Here is a 23,526-nt window from a genome sequence, read left to right as displayed (position 1 = left end):
CAGTGAAGGGAGAGAATGTGTCCTTGATAGAAGGATGCTTGGGGCAGGGGAGGAATGGTGGGCCTTGGCCTTGACCCCAGGCTGGATGCCCCTTCCTCAAGACAGGCTGTGGGGCCCGGGGAAGATGAGGATGGAGACAAGCTCTTTGGAAGGTGGGCTGTGGCTGCAGGAGCTACGCCACAAACCCAGGTGTGGCTTTCAGGCTTAAAGCTGGAGAGCCAGGTAGTGGGGACCCAGATGCCCCCAAACTCTAGACCCCTCTGGCCAGTTGATTATTAAATGTTAACCCTCTGTTGCATGAACGAAGGGGTCTTGAATCTAGCACGCTCTGAACCAGACTTTCCCCCCGCCCCCTCCGTCCCCCAGCACAGTAGCAGCCCCGTCCTCCATCAGTGCAGGGAAGAGACCCGAGTCCTTGACTGTAACTCTCCCCTGACCCCTAGAGCTACCCCATCACCAAGTTCTGCCAATTTGACTGCTAAACCCCTCCAGCCCCTGCACTCTGTCCATCTGCGTCCCCACGCCTGTTCCCAGCCATATCACCTCTGTCCTGGACTTCTGCTATGCCCTCCTAACTGACCCTCTTGCTTCCAGGATGGTGGCCTGCCACTCTCTCCTGCCTGGCCGTCAGAGCGAGCTTTTCACCCTCACACCTCATCATGTCACTTTCCTGCTTGAGACCTTCGGAGGCTTCCTTCACTTGCCAGGCAGACTCTGTGCGTGGTCGCCCTGTGTGGTTCAGCCCCAGCTTGCTTCCCCTACCTTGTCTCCCAGCCCCATGGCCCACACACACAGCGCCGCGTCCCGCCCTCTGCTCAGTCCACAGCCTTAGGGCTTGCTGTGCTCTCTCTGCCTGCGGGGGCTGTGCACATGCCGTTCCCTCTTTCAGAATGTTTTCCCTGCTCCTCTTTGCTAAACCTAAGTGTTTTCAGATCCCAAAGCAAGATCACCTCCCCATGGGCCCCTGCTATTCCCTGACCTCTGCCATCCAGTCTTATCCTATCTATCCTATCTGCCTACCACGTTCTACATCCGGGGGCCTGTCCCGTTTGCAGCTGTTTGTTTGTTCTGGGGCTGTTTGACTAACATCTCTCCCTCTGGGCTGTGAGTTCCAGAAGAGTGGGCTCTGAGTCCCTTTTGCTCCTCACGATATTCCCAGAGGCCACACGATGCCTGGCATGTAGTAGGTGCTCAATAAATATTTGCTCAATAAACAAATGAAAAGATCAAGTGAGCCCTGATGAGAGTCTCAGAAAATGGATAGAACTGGGACAAGCAACTGGAATAGGTAGGACATTCCAGGTGGGACACCTGGCTGGATTAAAGGCAGGGGGATACCTGCAGCCTAGCACACACATGATGTTATCATCACCAAATGGCCATGCCTTACGTCAGGGAGGGACCGCTTATGGTCACCTGCACTGAGGGTGGTCACCCCAGCCAGAGTCCAGGGGATGCAGAATTCACCGTTAGACTTCCTCCCTTGTGCTTTGCATGTCACTCATGAGGACCTCAAATAACAATGCAAACTTAGGTGCATGGAGCGTGTGCCTTAGGTGGCCCGTAAGCCACCTTGCCGACGCCCTGGTCCACGCTGCCCTCACATCCGCCCCACTGCGAGTGTGTGTCAGAAGGGGCCAGAACTCTAGTGGGAGAGGGGCCTTCTTTCATTCCGATTCCTTTTCTCTATTATTTCCTCTGGCCTGAAGACACATGGTAAGCGTTTAAACATTTGTTGAAATATTTAACGGTTAGGATTTAAATAGGAACACTAATGGGCAAACAGCATTCAATTTTCTATGATCCATTTGTTTCCTCTAAACTGCAGCGATACTTCTCTAATGAAATGACAGCTATTACCAGATGATCCAACTTGTCTCCGGCGGAACCTAGAAAGTGGAGTGAAGCTAGTTCGGGAAAGGGAAGGGCCCAGGCCTCACAGGGAAAGTCCACTCAGAGCCCGAGGGCCTTCCAGTCGTCCTCAGCACCACGTGGCAGGGGTGGAGCTGGATGGGGAGAGGGAGTGGTGGAGAGGTTTCAGATTGTGAGCAAATCGGGGTGTGGCCCAGGGCCCGTGTCCCCTAGGGCTGTCATCAAGCCGTGTCCGGGCACTGAGTGCAAGCAGTGGCCTCTTTGTTCCTTTTGATTCCAGTTCGTTTTCTCCTAGGAGACAAAGGAGCTGAATTAAGTTGCAACAACTTCCCTCTTGGGGTTACTGTGCAGTGATTTTACAGCTTTACCATTTTCTCTACTTCTTTTTCCTGTCAAAGGCAGAGACTGTATCTATAAAAGTGGGGTGCATTTCTCATCTGAGGACACCTGTCGTGTGTGCCCAACAGACTCCTTTTTCTAAAAGAGAACCCCCCGGGACTTTGGGGGTCGAGGTGGGAGGTTATCATTTTTAAATTGGCTTATGAAAGCCATGGAGAGCCCAGGGCCAGTTTTGTTAAAGTCTTTTGAAAAACAGTGTTCATTGATAGGAAAATGTCAAATCCAGCTAGGAGGTCTCCTCTACAATGACAAAGTAATGTTGGAGTTTTCAAGAAAACTGATGGAGAGGGTGGCGGGGGGCTGGATTCGTCTGCTTGGCTGCCCTAACAAGCACCACAAAATGGGTAGAAATTTACCTTTTCACAGTTCTGGAGGCCAGGTTCAGGCCTTACGGATGCGTCACCACATCTCTGCCTTCATCTACACGGCATTCTCCTGTGTGTGTATCTGTCCCAATTTTCCCGTTCTTTTCTCTCCTCCCTCCCTCATTTTTCTCTCTTTTCTTTCTTTTCCCCCCTTCCTTCCTTCCTTCTTTCCTTCCTTCTTTCCTTCTTTCCTTCCTTCCTTCCTTCCTTCCTTCCTTCCTTCCTTCCTTCCTTCCTTCCTTCCTTCCTTCCTTCCCATCTTTCTGTCTTTTTCTTTATTTCTTCTCTTTCTTTTTCTTTCTTTCTTCCTCTCTTCTTTCTTCCTTTTTTCCTTCCTGCCCTCCCTCCTTTCTCTCTCTCTCTTTTTCTCCCTTCTCCTTCCCCTCCCTCCCCTCCCCTCCTTCCTTTTTCTTTGTTTCCAGGCCAAGCTGGAATGCAGTGACACAATCATATTTCATTTCAGCCTTGGCCTCCCTGGCGCAGATGATCCTCCCACCTCAGCCTCCCTAGTAGCTGGGACTATAGGCATGCACCATTAGGCTTGGCTAATTTTTTGTAGAGAAGGGGTTTCACCTTGTTGCCTGGCTGGTCTTGAACTCCTGAGCTTAAGGTATCTGCTCACCTCAGACTCCCAAGGGGCTGAGATTACAGATGTGAGTCACCACGCCCAGCCCAAATTTCCACATTTTTAAAGGACACCAGTCATACTGCATTAGGGCTCACCCTAATAGCCTCATTTAAACTTGATTACCTCTGTAAAGACTCTCTTTCCAAATAACATCAAATTCTGAGGTCCTGGGGTTAGATTTTAACCTGTGAATTTTGGGAGAATATAATTCAACCCACACAGGGATGAAACATTCAAAGGCAAATATTAAAATGTTCACTTTGTGTCTTACTTCAAAATCTATACTACTTTAAAAATACAGTTCAGAATCAGATCCAGTGATCTGTGCTGTTAGAAATCAGAAATGTAGTTACTTGGCTGGACTCAGTGGCTCACGCCTGTAATCCCAGCACTTTGGGAGGCCAAGATGGGTGGATAACTTGAGGTCAGGAGTTCAAGGCCAGCCTGGCCAACATGGTGAAACCCTGTCTCTACTAAAAATGCAAAAATTAGCCGGGTGTGGTGGTGCGCACTGTAATCCCATCTACTCGGGAGGCTGAGGCAGGAGAATCGCTTGAACCCGGGAGGTGGAGTTTGCAGTGAGCCAAGGTCATGCTACTGCACTCTAGCCTGGGCGACAGAGTGAGACTCAGTCTCAAAAAAAAAAAAAGAAGTGTGGTTACTCTGGGGGACAGAATGCCTGGGAGAGGACATGGGGCTGGCAGGGAGGACCTTCCAGATGCTGGCTGTGTGTTCTGTTTCTTGATCTGAGTGACATTTCTGTGGGTGTCTTTGCTGTTTGAGAAAACATTGAGCTGCTGACTTATCATTAGAGCACTCCTCCATACAGCGTCTTAGATTTTAATGAAAAGTTTACCTAGGAAATCTATTCAGCACACAAATTAGGACATCTGCTGCCTACTTCCACGGCGATTTCAGGATTTGCTTTCTGTCTATGAAAACGGAAACGAATAATTCTCAGCCAGAGCTGCAGGGCCATGGGGGGAGCATTTAGGGAATAAATAGCAAGTGCAGATTCTCGAATTGTTGAAGGCTGTTCCTTTTCACAGGCCTCTCTGGACACCTGGACAAGGGATCTTGAATTTCATGCTGTGCAGGTAAGAGCTTGGGGGATTATTATGTATTAGTCAGGATTCTCCAGAGAAACAGAACCAGCAGAGCACGGAGAGAGAGAGATTGAGACTGAGATTTACTTTAAGGAGCTGGATCACACAGTTGTGGGGATTGGCAAGTCTGAAATCTGCAGGGCAGACCAGCAGGTTGGATGAGTTGATGTTGCAGCTTCAAGTCTGAAGGCCATCTAGAGGCAGAATTTCTTTTGCCGGAAGACCTCATTCTTTTTTTCTTGAGGCCGTTGACCGATCGGATGAGACCCACCCACATCATGGAGGATAATCGACTTAAAGTCTAATTTAAATGTTAACCACTTAATTAATTAATTAATTAATTATTATTATTATTCTGGGTCTCTCTCTGTCGCCCAGGCTGGAGTGCAGTGGTGTGATCTCGGCTCACTGCAACCTCCGCCTGCCGGGTTCAAGCAATTCTCCTGCCTCAGCCTCCCGAGTAGCTGGGATTACAGGTGCCCACCACCACGCCTGGCTAGCTTTTGTATTTTTAGTAGAGATGAGGTTTCACCATGTTGACCAGGCTGTTCTCGAACTCTTGACCTCAAGTGATCCACCCGCCTCAGCCTCCCAAAGTGCTGGGATTATAGGGTGAGCCACTGCTCCCGGCCTGTTAATCACATCTTTAAAAACACCTTCACAGAACAATCTAGACTGGTGTTTGGCCAAACAACTGGGTACCATGGTCTAGCCAAGTTAACATACGAAATTAACCATCACTTATGATCCTAAGGGTTGGTCAGTCTCTGCCCAGGGCAGCAGGCTCTGCCAGCCCCATAGTAAAACATGCCGAATCCTGTTGTGAGTTTATCAGAATCCCTTTAGACCACATTGGTTCTGGCTATGTGGAATTGACTGTTTTTTATTGTCTCATTACAACTCTACACCTGGCTGTGCATTTCTGTTTCCACCTGTATGAGAAATGGGATTTGCAGCTATCTAGAGCTTCCTGGCTCAGTGGCCTAATTTATGAATGAAGCCCTCTTTTTTTTTTTTTTTTGAGATGGAGTCTCACTGTGTCGCCCAGGCTAGAGTGCAGTGTTGTGATCTTGGCTCACTGTAACCTCTGCCTTCCGAGCTCAAATGATTCTCCTGCCTCAACCTCTTGAGTAGCTGGGACTACAGACGCTCGCCACCACGCCCAGCTAATTTTTGTATTTTTAATAGAGACAGGGTTTCACCATCTTGGCCAGGCTGGTCTCAAACTCCTGACCTCAAGTGATCTGCCTGCCTCGGCCTCCCAAAGTGCTGGGATGACAAGCGTGAGCCACCACGCCCGGCTCAAAGCCCTCTTTTTATCAACTCACTTGTAGGTTTTTCTGCAGCAAAATCAGATTTCCCCTTATGTGATGGGCAGCAAAGAACCAAAACCAACCAGCCACCGACATCTGGGCCCCGGGCCATCCCAGCTGGTAGCAGTCAGCACTTGGTTCTGACATACCAAATAGCCTGGTGAGGCTTACTAATCATCAGAGGGAAGGAAAGCTCCAGAAGAGCCCACGTCCAGCTGGACTCGATAAGAGTTACTCAAAGAAAACTCATCTCAGGTCCCAGGGCCCCTCTGCCACATGCGGAAAGAGGCAGATTTCCCAGGCAGCCATCCATCCTCCAGCCTGGGGTGATGAGGGTGCAAAGCAGGCATCCATCCCTGTTAAATGGATGCATGTGCTCTTCAGGCGATAAAGCAGGTGTGATGTGTGTTCATCGTTATCCTCCCAGAGCTGGGAAGGAACCACACTTTTGGTTACACGTGGGAAAACACCTCCCTCGAGGAGAAGTGAATTGCTCAAGGTCACCCAACACATTCTGGAGAGAGCAAGGAATGGACTCCAGACTTCAGACTGCCGAGCTGTGACCGTGGCTGGGATTCTCAGGTGCAGCACCCGCGGCAGCCACGCCGGGAAAGAAGGGGGCGGTGTGGGTCTTTGGAACACAGAAGCCTGGGGTCATTCTTCAGTGGCCGTCATACCCCTAGTTGCACAGCCATCAGGGAAGACTCCAAAGGGAACCAGCCCTCTGGAGCTCAGACTTCAGAGGCTGAAGATGGGTTTCGCCCTCCTGTAGGCATCTCCGTCTCCTCCACGGGACAATACACAACATGAAGGATCTTGGGTAAATGATTGATCATGGGGCCGTGTTTTCAAAATGTCCCTCTTTGTAAATGTCATGCACATCTGCAGTGGGTGGAAATAGTTGATAGAGAACAAGAAGCTGTTTAGTGTATATGGCTTGCCTCGGGGGCCTCATGTGGTCTTTTCTCTGATCTGCCTGGGAGGATTTGGAACTGTGCTTGAAGGTGCAAGAGGGCGGGCTTCGAACCGAGAGCTTGAATTCCATCACCCACCCTCGAGTCCACGTGGGTACTGGAGCGTATCGGAGGGAAGCCAGGAGTGTCTGCAGGCGGCTGCTTTGCTGTGTGAGGAAGGGGGATGTGATAGGCCCTCTGAAGATCTGTTTCTGTTACGTAAGGCAATTTAGCATCCTGCTCCCTAAGAAATTTTTTTTGGAGAAAATAGGCCATGCAAATAAAAAAGTCTGATTGGGTGATTGGTTGCATTTGGTAACACGTGCTTGGAAAGCAGGGAGATTGGCTGGTTGTAAATAAACATGCTTTCTCCAGGCTGTTGACCGGTGTGCGTGGACTGACTCTGAGGTTTGTCCCCCACAGGGAGCAGGTGGGGTGAATTCTTGATTTCTCCTTAGAAACCGGTTGCTGTGAAATCACTGATTCTTTTCAGCTGGAGAAGCATGTTCTAGGGGTTCTTGGAGGACATACCAGGCTGCAGGATCTTGGGATGAAGTTGAACAAGGGTGGCCTTGGCAGGGTTTCCTGGAATTTTCTGTCCGGGGGTGCATTTTTCCCCTTTTCTGCCCCCATAGCAGCTTTCTGCTCATTGCCAAATAGCCCTCTTGTCAGCGACAGGAGAAATTTGGTCTTACAGGCCAACCCTGGTCTCTTTCCACAGCAAACTCCCACGCATTACACACCACTAGGTGCCTATGGACCCTGTCTGGGTGGTGATACTGGTCCGCAGAAGTTTTGCATCTTGATTGTTAAGTTTTTGAGAACCCAAAGAGGGTTAGAAAGGAATGAAAAGAAACCTAGACAGCCACCGGCAGCTCTCAAGGCTGTGGATCACAGCCTTGAAAAAATGTTTGCTGATCGATTTAAAAAGCAAACCGAAAACGGAAGGAACTGCAGTGCTGTCTTTTCTACCAAATATTGTTTGGAAATGGAGACAAAGGCGCATTTGATTACTTTTTCCCGTAGAAGGTGTTAGCAGGTAGAGCTGGTGACTTTTGCATAAAAGTAGAGAAAGGGAACCAACTAGAAGGAGATTCTGCCAGATTTTTCAGGAAAGCCGGTAACATTGCGTTTGCTGCTGGATGGGTGTGCGTCTCTGTGTGTGTAAGCGTGTGTGCAAAAGCTTGTTCTCCTTTGCCTTAGAGAAGGTGGCCTGTTGGTGTGTCACGGACGCAAAGGGAGAGGAAAGCCGTGGAAGGCGGTGATTGTCCTTTGCTGGCTTCAACCAAGGCGACCTGGAGCACACGTTCCCCATGAAAGTTCCCCTTCGGGGCATCCCAGATAATGCTCTGGAGCACATAACCTTCTCTGGAACATTCGGATCCCACTGCAGGAGCCTAGGACTGTGGCACACTCCTGCCTCCGGACCTTGCCATCCCTGGAACCGCCTGACCCTGCCCCAGGCTCTGAGAGTGTGGTGTCAAGTCAAGGGCTGACAACATCGACTTCAGGGCCGGGAAAATCCACGTTTCCACCGGGCTCACGGTGGATTACATAAGCACTACAGACTGTTTCTTCACATGTAAAGGAGGTAGCAGACTGATGGGTCATGTCCTCAGTGCAGCGTCTGGCACCCCGCGTGTTCTCAAAAAAGGCTGGTGGCAGCTGTGAAGGTGCTAAGGAGGGAGTTTGGCTTCCCATGTCACCCCTTTGTTGGGAAGCAGCCACATCAGCTACAGGCCAGGCTCCCAGGGAGCTGTGGCCCCTCACAGTGGCACTTGCCACGAGGCTTAGCGTCCCCACTTCCCACATCTCCCCCGTCTTCTTTCCCACTCACAAACTGGACATCATGAACTCTAATCTGCAAAGACTTTGAACATCCTTATTAGAAAGGGCTGTAAAAGTGCAAAGAGACGTTTCCCTGAGAAGCTTCTCAACAACGTGAATGGAAACTAGATGAGCTCTCTTGGTTTGCAAATGCTGGTTAAAGTTGAGGGCAAACATGTGAAAAAGAAAAGCGTTTGTTTCCTCCTCACCCACGGTGAGGTCAGAGGTGGGGTTGCTTTAACAGTAAACACCAAACACAGGCTTCAGGGGCGGAAAAAGAACTGCTGCTGCTGCTTAGTGACATCACCTTTCCCAGAAGCTTGAACTGGATCAAAATTAATTCAGTTCAGTTTCTACCAGCCTTTTTAAAAAACATTTCAATAACTGTTTATTAAGCTTTCTCTAAGCATCTGGCTTTATGCCAGAGGCTGTGGACTTGAAGATATATAAAAGTCAAATTCATTCCCATCAGATGGATTATCATCTAGTACAACAAAGGCAAGACGTATACCAAAAGAATGGCCACTGCCAGGCGTTTTGGCTCACATCTGTAATCCCAGCATTTTGGGAAGCTGAGACAGGAGGGTTGCTTGAGGCAGGAGTTCGAAACCAGCCTGGACAGCATACCGAGACCCCATCTCTACAAGAAATCTTTCTTTTTAAAATAGCTGGGCATGGTGGTGCACACCTGTAGTCCCAGCTACTCAGGAGGCTGAGGTGGGAGGATCACTTAAGCCCAGGAGCTCGAGGTTGCAGTGAGATATGATGACACCACTGCACCCCAGCCTGGGTGATAGCACAAGATCCTGCCTCAAGAAAAAAAAAAAAATGCTTCATACACTCGAGTCCTAAGTATGCAAGTAAGTTCTCGCATGATTAGGGTAGAAAGGGCTGGAAGCCCATCAGGACCACTCAGGGCTCCTTGAATTTGTTGTATATGTTGTGTTGGCACCTCCTTGACTTGACTGCCCCAAATAGATCCTGATGTGAAGGTGGAAGCAGTTATGTTCCCAGTTGCCTTTGCAAAGCCATTACTGCGGGCACAATCTTTGGGCTCCTCTTTAAATGCAGACAGGAGGTTTCCAGAAGTCCTTCTCTGCTTCACCTTAGTTTGTTGGGCTTGTTCCAGAAGAAGTGACCTCCTAGGAATGCCCTGTCCTTGCTGGAAGGCTTTGAAAGAGCACAGTGAAAGGGAGCTGGGGTCCATTGAAGGCCACTCGCTGCCCAGGCAGAGGGAGATGGGCTTCCTGGAGCATTGGCTGGGCCACAGCTCCTCCCTCATTCAACACACAGTTGAGAGCATAGAGTATTGAAAAGCTGGAGTTTCTCTCATGGGTTTGGATGACTTTTCAAAGAGGAATCCCATTGGATCTTCTAGAGTGTGTCTAAGTGCATATGTTTGCTTCTGATTTGCAGGATAAAAAGCCCAAAGAACAAGAAAAAAGAGGGGATTTTCTTCATCGACCATTCTCCAAGAAGTTGGACAAGAACCTGCCCTCGCACAAACAGCCCTCAGCCTCGCTCATGACACAGATTCAGAACACCAGAGCCCTCCTGAAGGACCGGAAGGCCTCCAAGTCCAGCTTCCCCGACAAAGGTGGGTCAGCTCTGGGGACTCTCTCAGGCCACTTGTGTTGGGCTGCGTGTCCACTGTGTAGCCCTCACAGCAGATGGTCGAATGGGCCCTAGAGCAGAGAGGATTCCTGTGCTCACAGAAAGACAGGATTCATGGACCCGAGGTTGTCTGAGCACAGTCCAGGACCAAGCTGTGTGGCATTAGCCACTTGTGCAGGAAGGATTTGGGAAAACAGAGATGGGGCGCAAAGTATTGTGGAAACAGAAATTGGGGTGGATGATATTGTCAGAACAGAGTTTGGGAGGCACAGTATTGCAGGAGCAGAGGTCAGGGTGTGTGGTACTGTAGGAACAGAGACGAGGCTGTAAGGAATTGTGGGAGTAGAGGTGGGGTACAGAGCAGAGGTCAGGGTGTGTGGTACTGTAGGGACAGAGATGAGGCTGTAAGGAACTGTGGGAGTAGAGGTGGGGTGCAGAGCAGAGGTCAGGGTGTGTGGTACTGTAGGGACAGAGATGAGGCTGTAAGGAATTGTGGGAGTAGAGATGGGGTGCAGAGCAGAGGTCAGGGTGTGTGATACTGTAGGGACAGAGATGAGGCTGTAAGGAACTGTGGGAGTAGAGATGGGGTGCAGAGCAGAGGTCAGGGTGTGCGGTACTGTAGGGACAGAGATGAGGCTGTAAGGAACTGTGGGAGTAGAGATGGCGTGCAGAGTGGAGACCGGGTATCTCCCTGAGTTCAGATTCCAGCTCTGCTGCCTGCAGAGGTGCAAGTTCCTTTACTGCTGAGGGTCTTCACTGGATTTGTAAGGGCTCCCACCTGTCGGAGCTGTTGGGCAGATGAGGTGAGATGCATACATAGGCTTCCTCACCTGAGTCAGAATCCAGCCCATCACAGAGAACTGACAAACGTGAATTTCCCTCCTCTGGGACGAGCGCTAAAAGATGCAAAAAGCAGACCTTACTGGGCGCAGGCTTAACACATGGTAGAAACGCCGAGAGGGGACACAGGAGCCGAGGGCGTCCTGAAGCAGAGCCGTGAGGTAGAAGAGAGGTTCCTGTTACTGAGGGGGATGAGACACTTCTTGGAGTTCAATCTCCTTAAATATGAAGAACCAGGTTCAGAGACGGCCATGGCTGTCTGAGATACACTCAGGTGTAGCGGGCAGTTGGTGCCTGAGCAGGACTTGAACCCGTCTCCTGTCCTTCTGCCTCCCATGCTGCTCCCAGAGAGAGGCCACTGTCCCCACATTGCCCAAAGCAACCTGCTTTCCCTGGGGCAGAGCATGCAGTGGATCTGGGAGGGGCAGCAGTGTCCATGTGGCAGCTGGAACATTGGAGATCTTGGCCATTAATGAAGTTTTACTTCTTTCTGCTGATGCATCTCAGGCGCCTGTGCCGGCCAGTTTCATTTCAGCGCCTATGTGTTTATTTCTGCAAGGCAGGGAGGCTTCCCAATGCCCTCAGCTGCTCCCAGAATCGATCCCAGTGGGCAGCAGCTTGCTCCTGCAGCTGGGCCTCCGCAGAGCCTATAAAACGTTATGGGAAAAGAAAGAAGCTAAGACAGAGCTTATTCCACATGAACTTGGCTTTATTTCCCTCATCTCCAAATCTGTAGAGGGTTTCCCCTTTCTTTTCTGGCCCAGTTTGCAAACCTGGATTCTAGTCTGTGCCAACCAGAGACAGAAACCATGGGGATCTGGCACGTTGCCTTAACTGGATGGATGGATGATGTTTTACCCCCGTTCAGAATTGGATGAGGCTCCATCCAGATCAAAAGTCATGAGGGAGCCTTAAAAGGGAAGGAAATCCTGACACATGCTCCAACACAGATGAACCTGCAGGGCATTATGCTAAGTGAATTACGCCAGTCACTGAAGGCAGATAGTGTGATTCCACTTATATGAGGTCCCTAGAGTGGTTCGATTCATAGAGACAGGCAGTAAAATGGTGGTTGCCGGGGGTTTCAGAGCGTGGGGATCTATATGGGGTGTTAGATTTGCAACAGGAAGACAGTTCTGCAGATTGATTCTACAACAGTGTGAATATACTTATTACAGCTGAACTGTACACTTAAAAATGGTTAAGATGATAACATTTCTGTTACGTGTTTTTTACCACAGTAAATAAATTTTTTAAAAGTCACGAGGGAAGCACGCCTTCCAGTGTGGGCTGTCCAAGGACCAGATTGGCGGGAGTTCAGTCAGGGGACCTTGGTGTGCTTCTGGGAGTTTTATGGATATGCTTTTGAGTATATGTGCCTCTTTTATTCCAAGATCCTTTGGCAAGGTCCAGATTTTTTTTTTTCATTTTTTTGTGAGACAGAATCTCGCTCTGTCACCCAGCCTGCAGTGCAGTAGTGCTATCAAGGCTCACTGCAGCCTCCACTTCCGAGGTTCAGGTGATCCTCCCACCTCAGCTTCCCAAGTACCACCTGCAAGACCACAGGTGCATGCCACCACACCCAGCTAATTTTTAAAAAAATTTTTAGAGACAGGGTCTTGCCATATGGCCCAGGCTCGTCTTGAACTCCTGGGCTCAAGCAGTCCTCCCACCTTGGTCTCCTAAAGTGCTGGGATTACAGGCATGAGCCACCGCTGCCTAAGATCCAGAATTTTAAGCAATCAAAAGCAGGCATAATGTTAGGTTGGGGCCATGAGGCAAATTGGAATCCAGGAGACCTCCTGTCGCCAGCTCTCTGTCCCTCTGTCCTAGAAACACTGCCTGGCGTCTGTGGGGAGATGACACGCTGCTGGTGACTTTTGCAAAGTAGCCAAGGCTGTTTGCTGGCTGGTTTCTTCTGACCTTGGCGGGGAACTGTCTCAGTCGAGCTGGAGGTCAGAGCAGGCAAGAGAAGGGCTGTGAACACTGTCCAGGCGTCCTCATGATTGTTTACGCTTTCTTGGTGTGCAGATTCCTTTGGCTGCCGCAATATTTTCCGCAAAACCTCTGATTCCAATTGTGTGGCTTCTTCTTCCATGGAGTTCATCCCCGTGCCACCACCCAGGACCCCGAGGATTGTGAAGAAACCGGAGCCCCATCAGCCAGGGTCCGGAAGCACCGGCATCCCCCACAAGGAAGACCCCCTGATGCTGGACATGGTGCGCTCCTTCGAGTCTGTGGACCGCGACGACCACATAGAAGTGCTGTCTCCCTCTCATCACTACAGGATTCTGAACTCCCCGGTCAGCTTGGCTCGCAGAAATTCCAGCGAGAGGACGCTGTCCCCGGGGCTGCCGTCTGGAAGCATGTCGCCTCTCCATACTCCTTTGCATCCAACTCTGGTCTCTTTTGCTCATGAAGATAAAAACAGCCCCCCAAAAGAGGAGGGCCTGTGTTCCCCACCTCCGGTTCCCAGCAATGGCCCCATGCAGCCTCTGGGGAGCCCGAATTGTGTGAAAAGCCGAGGCCGGTTCCCCATGATGGGCATCGGACAGATGCTGAGGAAGCGCCATCAGAGTCTGCAGCCATCTGCAGATAGGCCCCTGGAGGCCAGCCTGCCCCCGCTGCAGCCCCTAGCCCCTGTGAGCCTTGCCTTTGACATGGCCGATGGGGTCAAGACCCAGTGCTAACTTGAGCCAGCGGGATGTGGGGTATCTCTAGCAAATAGCAACGAAACAGAGCTCCACACATCTGTCAGGGTGTGAACATTCCAAGGCCTCGCTTGGAGCATCCTTAGTGGCCCCACTGGTTCCTGCCATGCAATATCCCACCTGTAGCTGAATCCACAGACCCAAAGCCTGCACAACCCAACCTCACTTAGGGACCCCCAGAGATGCTGGAATCGCCAGGAGGGTTGGCTCCAGGGGCAGCCAATCTCTATCTTTCAGATCTTCCTTCCTCTCAACCGCTCACCAACCCCTTCCAGTTCCCACTTCCCCCAGGCTTGGAGGGAAAACGGGGCATCAGCCTTCTGGGGCCATCAGATGATGGACTGTTACCAGATCTTTCTTCACACTGTGCTACATGTGTGCCTCTCACAGCGGTTGGCCACAGACACAGGGAGAGAACAACATCGCAGTCATTCCTCCAGGCCACGTTTCCTCTGCGGAGTGTAGCAGCCCCGCCTTTCATAGCAGGGGACTCCCCGAAGGCCAGCAGGAGCCCGGGGCAGGCCCAGGATCCTCAGAGGAAGACGGAGAGGAGCTTCGGACCAAGATCAAAGCAAACGGTGGGGAACGCGACAGAAGAGAGAGTCTGAAGGAGACACTCACTTCCCTAGCAAGATTTTGATAGATTTTTGTTGTTGTTGTTGAAACGTGCTAATGATTGAATTATCTTTTCCAAAGAGATTTTTTTTAAAAAAAATGTGATGTCGGTATATTGAAATAACATACTTTTTAAAAACTTGGATGGAGAGATGAGAAGCAATTCCACCAAACTCGTGTTTTCACGGGAGGGGTTGGTGTGGAGAGCAAAAAAGCTGACCGTGGTGATGTGCGGAGTGCTGTGGCCCACAGGCAGGGCACGTCTCGGTGGTCCTGTGTTCATCCTGTTGTTTAAGGCACAGCCCTGATCCTTCTGGGAGGCATAGAACACGGTCACAGCTGGTTCTGTAGAAAGAGAGAAAAGACGATCGTGACAATTCAGAGCATAATTCGGATGGTGAGATGGCAGCGTTACCTCTGTGCGATGCGGATTTCAAGGGGCCCACAGAACTCGTGCAGCCCAGAGCTCAGCGAGTTTGCTGGGAGCTGGGAGCAGGCTTGCCTGGCAGAGAACCTGTTCAGATACGGACCAGTTTCTTCTTCGAGGAAAGCCGAGCTCCTCAAACAGGGTTCAGTCCACATTGTGTTTTCACACCTTTCTCCAAGGATCGAACCAAAGATGCGTCTCCAGTGTTGTGTCTGTGCCCCCGTGTGTGTGTTTTGTGGACCCCTGTTGTTGTCTGACTGTATCCAGCTGGCACTTGGCAGGGTGCACTCATTGGTGAGAAGAATCAGAAAAAGAAGACTTATCAGCACAGGTGGGATAGGGGTTAGTGTAGGAGACTGGTTACAGAATGGCCTGGAGTCTTCAAATTTTGACCAGTGCAGGTGTGACCAGAGACCGCCTCTGTGGCCACCTCGGATAGTCATCTCAGTCCATGGATCCCAAAACACAAATCTAGAATTGCAAAGCCAGCCTTTATTTTCCTGGCAGGCAGCCTTGCCAGAGGGCAGAGAGGTAGTTCTGAATCACTCTCTTATTCACTAGTGGTGACATCCCTTAGTCCCTCACGTCTCTGACAGAGCAGGAGAGAATGGATATTTGGCCGACCTTGGTGAGACCTGGAGCTGCCTCCTTTCTCCCTAGGGGATCACCCCAGCTCGAGGGCGTTCTAGGATGAGGTCAGACCCCTTGGCGATTGGTGTTATTTTTTGTATAGCTTCAGATTGGGTTCCAGAACTTACCATTGAAAACAGAGCTTTTAGGCCAGGCGTGGTGGCTCATGCCTGTAATCCCAGCACTTTGGGAGGCCGAGACGGGTAGATCGCTTGAGCCCAGGAGTTCGAGAGCAGCCTGGGCAACATGGTGAAAGCCCTTCTCTACCAAAAAATACAAAAAAAATAGCTGGGTGTGGTGGCAGGTGCCAGTAGTCCCCGCTACTTGGGGGGCTGAGGTGGGAGGATCACTTGAACCTAGGAGATCAAGGCTGCAGTGAGCCAAGATCATGCTACTGCACTCCAGCCTGGGTGGCAAAGTGAGACCCTGTCTCCAGAAAAAAAGAAAATAGAGTTTTATAAGCAGAGAGAAGAAAAGAATCATCTAAGACCATCTCTCCATTTGACATGAAGTGTACCTTTTCTAAAGATGGTTTCCAGCTGCCACGGCTCCACTTTGCAGGCTCACAGGGTGTACACCTGTGCATTGGGAACTTTCTGGAGCCCCTGATGCCTTTTCCTTGAGAACAGGAGCGCTTCCGCCTTGCCATTAGCTCATGGAGAACGTGCTTCTCATTCCTGGCATGCTTCAAGAGCAGCTGCAGATGTGCCGCTAACTGACCGCGTTGCTGTTGGTGACCTGGACTCTGAACTCAGGTTTATTCTAAACCCAGTGAGAGGTGAGGGGGAGTGAGGAAAGGGGATCAACTGTATTTTTGTGCGTGTATGGGCACCTGACAAATCTATGAAACCGAGTGAAAGGAGAAATGTTAGAGCCTTTATTATTTTATTATATTTATATGGAAAGCTTGACTCTCCCTTTGGTAAGTCCGAAACGTGTTGTCTGTTTGACCGTGACTGTCTTCCTCAGTCTGTGCCTGTGATTCCAGTCACCCTGTAGTTACTGACAGAAATTGACTGGACTGTCATTGTGTGAAGTCCAGGAGGAAAAGTCCATTTTAATTGTACGATTTGGTCATAAGCAAGGACTATATTTATGTCACCATTATTAGATATATGTACTTTTGTAATGACTGTGAAATACACTTTTCCCTCACTATGACTGCTTCTTTATTTGCTGATAAATCTTAAAACAGCTAAGTACATTGCAAATAATAGTACAGGTACCATCTTTTCTGTGAAGTTCTTTTTTTTTTTTTTTTTTTTTGAGACAGGGTCTTGCTCTGTCACCCAGGCTGGAGTGCAGTGGCACGATCACAGTTCACTGCAGCCTCAACCTCTCCAGATTCAAGCGATCCTCCCATCTCAGCCTCCCAAGTAGCTGGGACTACAGTTGTGCACCACAGTGCCTAACTGTGGTGCCTATTATTTTTTTTTTGTATTTTGTAGAAATGGGGTTTTGCCGTGTTGCTCAGGCTGATTTCAAACTCCTGGGCTCCAGCGATCTGCCCACCTTGGCCTCCCAAAGTGCTGAGATTACAGGTGTGAGCCACCACACCCAGCCTTATGTAAAGCTCTTGACCTAGCATCTGACTGGAAACAAGCGGGAATTGCATTGGGGGCATTTTCTGGGCCAGTATCCCTGCCTTATTTTACCTGCAACAGGTGTGCCTACAAAAGTCTTTCTGACATACATACTGCAGGTGGTGGTTCAAGAAGAATCAACCCTTTTCATTTGGGGAGATTAGGATCTTCCTTGGAGACTCTGAAAATGGCACACAAAGAATGACAGTTCTGAACATGACTTCTAGATTTTGTCCTTGTAGGAGGCCTTGGTCATGGATAGGGGAAGAGGGATGATGGGATGGAATGGGAGGGTGAGATCTAGCTGACCTCTTGAAATTTTCCCAGTTACTGCTTCCTTCGTAACTGTTCACAATTTCATATATACCACCTTGCTTTACCTTGTTTCCCCCTGGACAGGGGGACGAAGCCTTCGAGGGTCACATAGCTAGAAAGTGGAGAAGCTCACTGTTCACTACAGGAAGCCCTCAGTAATTGGATTCTGGGGGAAAATAACAAGTATCTGGTTTTGATGACAGTGTTTTCTTGTAAGAATCACAACACTTTAGAATAGAAAAGGACCTGAGATTCTCTGGCTCAGCCCTAGCCTTTCTGAAGAAGGGAAAACTAGAGCCCCAGATGGTTTAAGGACACCCCAGAGTCCCCAAATGAGCTGCCGTTAGAGCTGGTCTGGAGCAGAGTTTCTTCCTCAAAGAACACAGAGAAATCAGAGTGGCTGCCATGGTCAGAGGGGGATGTCAACAACAGATCAAGCTGTCATTGCAACAGGTATTTTTGAAGTTCCTGCAGGGACCAGGTCTTGCATTTTTAAGTCCTTTTCAAAACTGTGCAGCTTCCTGAGCCTTATGCTGTTTGTCCTACCCACTCTTGAAGCTGGAGAAAGACAGCTTTCTTTGGGAACTCTGTCTTTCTCAGTTGACTTCCCGAGTAAGCAGCAAACCCCTGGATAGCCTTGTTATCTACTTTAGCTATTAAGAGGCTATTGGGTTTTACTAGATTAAATCAATAAAACATTTCCTATAGAGCCATAGCATACATTGAAGCAAATTCAGAAAGAATGCAAAACTGCTGTCTTTTAGGGGGAGTCTGGAAGCCTGATGGTTATTGTATTTATTTTCTTTGTAGGGTTTTCTGTGTGCTACAGGCACAGTAAGAATAATTCAGAGCGGTACTGGGAGTTGGTTCAATTTCATGTCATCACTTTTCAATGAAGGGAGTGTATTTCCTGAGTAGTAAATGAGTATATTATTTGTGGCAGCTTTTCTGTCAAGGGAGCTTTCCAGACATCTGGTTGCAAAGACAAATGGGGTATATGTTTGTACTTCTTCTCTGTGGACATGATTTTGTGACACACAGTTATCTCTAGGAGTTGATGTCTGTGGGCACTAAGGGACTGGGGTCGGGGGAGAAAGCTGAGGAGGCTTTGGAAGAGAAAGTGAGGAACATTTCAGAATTTGCAGTCCCCTCCACAGGTATCCACATCTGAGCTGGTGGTGTTCCAATAATGAGGCATTTGGGGCAACCAATTCTGGAAGGATAGAATAGCTTTATGTGGAGCAAACTCGAGGATCAGTTGGAGTTGAGTGGTTTAAAACTTAAAGATGGCACATTGAAGAGAGGAGAATGCCAGGAAGCTGTATCATTTACAGGTGAAAAAAATAAACGGGTCTGACTTTAGGGCCTCAACTCTTTGTATTTCCTACTTGGAAGATGGGCCATTAGCTATTTTGAAAGCAAAGGCTTTGGTTTACATTTAAACTCTATAATTTTTTTAAAAATGTGTTCTTTCTAGTCTTGTTACCATAGCCAGCTGGAAAGGGCAAATTGCAAGCCTATATTGGGAACAAGTCTTCTTGCCGAAAGTAGGGCAGTGAAGTTCTTGGCAGATCTGAGATGAGAATGCCTTTCCCTGACTCCTTCATCAGCGTTCAGTGCTCACCTCCTCTGGCAACCAGTGTGCTAGACAGATTAGGCTTTGCTATGATCACAAATTAAATTCCAGATCTCTGTGACTTGCCCAATAAAGGTTTATTTCTTACAATATTTTTATGAGGCTGGGCGGAGTTCAAAACGGCTGTCTTCCATATGGTGACTCAGGGATCCAGACTACATCCAGCTTGTGGCTCTGTCCACTCAAAATGTCTTTGTCTGCTCCGGCACAGGAAGGCACAGCTCTAGAGATTTCCACTGGCCCTTAAACGCTCTGTGAGGGGGCTCATCACTTCTCCCACAGCCCATTGGCTGGAACTGGTCATACTGCCTTGTCTATGAGCAAGAGGCTGGGAAATATGGGAGCATAGGGCTACTTATGGTGCAGCTAATGTTTCTCCCACCTTAGGGAAGGTACAGCTACCTGCCATTTATTTGTTCTTTGTTTTTGTTTTTGCTTTTGTTTTGAGATGGGGTCTCCCTCTGTCACCCAGGCACAATCTCAGTTCATTGCAATCTAAAACCTCCTGGGTCCAAGCGATTCTCGTGCCTCAGCCTCCTGAGTAGCTGAGACTACAGGCACACGCCACCATGCCCAGCTAATGTTTGTATTTTTAGTAGAGACGGGGGTTTCACCGTGTTGGCCAGGCTGGTCTCGAACTCCTGACCTCAACTGATACTCCCGCCTTGGCCTCCCAAAATTCCAGGATTACAGGCGTGAGCCACCGCGCCCGGCCGAGATGCCCGCCATTTAAAGGTACCCTAAAACTGGACTAGCCTTTTCCCATTGTCACACAATTATAGCACCTCTTAGTAAAAAGTTACTTTTTTAAAGAATTAGCATTGGTAAATGTTAATGTTTACGGAGAGTGTTTTGGGCTGAATTCTTTCCTCCACAAATTCATATGTTGAAACCCTCAACCCCAGTACCTCAGAATGTGACTAGTTGGAGATAGGGCATTTAAAGAGGTAAGTTAAAATGAGGCCTTTAGGGAGGAACCTAATCCAATCTGACAAGTGCCCTAATAAAAATGTGAGACCTGGGCCGGGCGCGGTGGCTCACACCTGTAATCCCAGCACTTTGAGAGGCCGAGGTGAGTGGATCACGAAGTCAGGAGTTTGAGACCAGGCTGGCCAACATAGTGGAACCCCATCTCTACTAAAATACAAAAAATTAGCTGGGCATGGTGGCAGGCGCCTGTAATCCCAGCTACTTGAGAGTCTGAGGAAGGAGAATTTCTTGAAGCAGGGAGGCGGAGGTTGAAGTGAGCCTAGATTGCGCCGCTGCACTCCAGCCTGGGCGACAGTGCGAGACTCCATCTCAAAAAAATAAAAATAAAAATAAAAAATCAAACAAACAAAATGAAAATGTGAGATATGGAAGCACGATGGGACACCAGACAGAGGAAAGACCAGGTAAGGACACAGAGAGAAGGCAGCCCCAGGAGTGAAGCCTCAAGACAAACCAGCCCTGCCAACACCTCGATCTCAGACTTCCATCCTCCAGAACTGGGAGGAAACAAATGTCTGTTGCTTAGATCCCAGTCAGGTATTTCATTACAGCAGCCTAAGCCGACTAACACGGGGAAAAGATCAGATAGTAAAATTTACATCTTCTAGGAATCTCATGTTTTGCCCCATGTGCCAAATTTCCATTTATCCTTTTCTAACTAAATCACTCCCAGAAAATTTTTTTTTAGAGTGAAATTCCACCATCTCCTCTCCTCTCCTCTCCCCTCCCCTCCCCTCCCCTCCCCTCCCCTCCCCTTCTTTTCTTTCTTTTTTGAGATGGAGTCTTGCTCTGTCACCCAGGCTGGAGTGCAGTGGCGCGATCTCGGCTCACTGCAACCTCTGCCTCCCAGGTTCAAGCAATTCTCCTGCTTCAGTCTCCCGAGTAGCTGGAACTACAGGCACCTGCTGCCACGCCCAGCTAATTTATTGTATTTTAGTAGAGACGGGTTTCACTGTGTTGCCTAGGCTGGTCTTGAACTCCTGAACTCAGGCAATCCGCCTGCCTCGGCCTCCTGAAGTGCTAGGATTACAGGCATGAGCCACTGCACCCGGCCTGAAATTCCACCTTTTCTAAGTGTTTCCTGTGTGTTAAGCTCAGTGTGCCAATTATTTTCAAGTTTCTTTCTTCCTTTAATCCAGAGGTCTGCAAACTTTTTCTGTTAAGAACCAGATAATAAATATTTTAGGCTTAACAGATGACTGTTGCATATTAGTCTGTTGCATATTACTCTTTGCGTTGTTTTTAAGTTTAATTTAGTTTTTGTTTTTGTTACAACCCTTTGAAAATATGAAAACCATTCTTATCTGGTGGACCTATAAAAACAGACCATAGCAGATTTTGGCCCTCGGGTAGTTATTTTGCTAACCCCTGATTTAATCTTCACAAAAACTCCGTGAAGTGTCATATTTTCTCTATTTTATAGAATCGTTTTGTGGGTTGTTTTTGTTTTTAGTTTTTGTTTGTTTTTTTGAGACAGAGTCTCACTCTGTTACTTATGCTGGAGTACAGTGGTGCAATCATGGCTCACTGTAGCCTCGACCTGCTGGGCTCAAATGATCCTCTCACCTCAGCCTACCAAGTAGTTGGGACTACAGGCACATGCCACCATGCTCGGGTAATTTTTAAAGTTTTTTTTTTTTTTTTTTTAGAGATAGGGTCTCACTATATTGCCCAGGTTGGTTTCAAACTCCTGGGCTCAAGCAATCCTCCTGCCTCAGCCTCCCAAATTGCTGGGAATACAGGTGTGAGCCACCACACCCAGTTGACACAATCAGGACTTCTGCAATCACACACCACAAACGTTCATGTTAGGAACTCACCACTTGAAAGACAGAGAGGGCTCCTTTTGTGACATCTGGGCCAGTGGACTCTCAGAAGGGCCTGTGGTTAATGGTAACAAACTTGTTAAGGGTTTGGCAAAATGATTCAATCTAAGGGAACTTGGAGGTGGGCAGAGACCCTGGCTCTTTTCTTTGCCACTCCTTCCTGCATTGCTTTTGGTAGATTTCCAGGGTTGGTTGCCAGCCACAGGAATGGCAGTGCTTCAGGAGAGCCATCCTGGTCTCGAGTCTGTCATTGCCATTTGGTCCCCACCTTTACATTCAATCCTGCCTTCATCTGTGCAGAATGGAACATGGCCCTAGTCCCCAAGCTGTTTTCCATTCAAGCTGTTTTCCATTCAAGCTGTTTCCCTTTTCTCTTTTGTGAATAGCCTCTCAAAAATGGGCTCTTAATTGCTTATAAAAAGACAGAGCTTACTCAAAGTCTCAGGAAACAAGTCTAAATCTGGAGCAGATGTGAAGCTGGATGATGCTTGTAGACAGATCGTTACCATTACTCACAACTGGATGACGTGCGGGCCATGGGATGGAGAGGTGTCCCCGCCAGTGAAAGATGAATCATGTCATCTGAGTCAGAGAATTTCAAAGAGCCATTCAGAGTCCTTACCACCCACAGCCCCTTGAATTATTTGAGCCATTCTCACGTTCAGACCATTAGGCCAATGGTCTGAATCACAGGACAGTGGTGGTCACCCAGCCCTGGGCTTAGATCTACAGAAGTTTGAACCAAGAAGTTTTGGATTTTCAGATTCTCAGTCTAAGCACAATGCAGATTGTTGGAGCATCCTTTTTACAACTCACTGCTACTTTTTTTTTTTTTTTTTAGACAGAGTCTCCTGTCACCCAGGCTGGAGTGCAGTCGCACGATCTTGGCTCACTGCAACCTCCACCTCCCAGGTTCAAGCAATTCTTGTGCCTCAGCCTCTCAAGTAGCTGGGACTACAGGTGTGCACTATCATGCCCGGCTAATTTTTGTATTTTTAGTAGAGATGGGGTTTCACCATGCTGGCCAGGCTGGTCTCGAACTCCTGACCTCAGATGATCTGTCCACCTCAATCTCCCAAAGTGTTGAGATTACAGGTGTGAGCCAACCCACCAAGCCTCACTGCTACTTTTACAAAACAAAACAACAAAACAAAACAAAACATTTTTACCTATAACTAACATGTTATGTATCCCAGATGCAAAATCAGTTGAATTTTGTGAGTACAATCCTTATTGTCCTCTACGCTTTGGGACATTCAGGGAATCATTTTAATAAGCAGATGATGCATTTGAGACCAGAAGGGAGAAATGATGTATTGAAGAACTCACAACTTCTCAGTCGCAACCTCTGCCTTCAAGCTCAGTTCTCCTCTCAGGAACCTGGACAAAGAACCCAGAATTAAAAGAGGATCTGGGGGTGCTTTGGGGTGTCATGATGTCTGGGGTCTACTCAGTCCCTTTTGCAAAATGTTGCACAACAGAAAGGGAGGACATGATGATGGCCATAGTAGGAAGAAGGAAATTGATTTGTGAGGAGTGTTTGAATGAAGAGGGTGTATATGAGTGCTCTTTTCACCTTCCTAAGCTTGGCTTGTCTTGCCCTCCTCTGAGTACTCCTGGCAGCAATGATTACCTGTAATAATTGTTACATTACTATTTCTCCCAGGGCTCTGGGACACTGTCTTACTCATCTTTTTAACTACACCCAGTGATCCAACCACATGGATGAATGAGTAGACGATGGATGGATTTTTGGTGGAATAGATGGGTAGATGATGGATGGATGGATGAATGGATAGATGGATGGTGAATTGATAGATACATGTACAGATGGATGGGTATTTGGTGAATAGATGAATGGTGGAATGGATAGATG

General features: G+C 48.6%; 1 protein-coding gene across 2 annotated transcripts in view; it reads left to right on the top strand.

The window, feature by feature from the left end:
- The window catches only part of HUNK (hormonally up-regulated Neu-associated kinase), a 128,617-nt gene extending 112,159 nt beyond the window's left edge, over positions 1 to 16,458 (top strand). Inside the window, exons 9-11 of one of the 2 annotated variants that reach the window (XM_002803166.4) lie at positions 4,314 to 4,361; positions 9,880 to 10,060; positions 12,949 to 16,458. In XM_002803166.4, the coding sequence (XP_002803212.3) occupies positions 4,314 to 4,361; positions 9,880 to 10,060; positions 12,949 to 13,607 (888 nt within the window). In that variant the 3' untranslated portion in view covers positions 13,608 to 16,458. The remainder of the gene's footprint in view (positions 1 to 4,313; positions 4,362 to 9,879; positions 10,061 to 12,948) is intronic. The other variant, XM_077995849.1, reaches the window with a different exon arrangement.
- Positions 16,459 to 23,526: the final 7,068 nt, after the last annotated feature.

This window comes from Macaca mulatta, chromosome 3, assembly GCF_049350105.2.
Source record: "Macaca mulatta isolate MMU2019108-1 chromosome 3, T2T-MMU8v2.0, whole genome shotgun sequence".
NCBI classification, from domain to species: Eukaryota; Metazoa; Chordata; class Mammalia; order Primates; family Cercopithecidae; genus Macaca; species Macaca mulatta.
The sequence above is the reverse complement of the archived record's forward strand: the minus strand, read 5'-3'. Positions and strand labels throughout refer to the sequence as shown.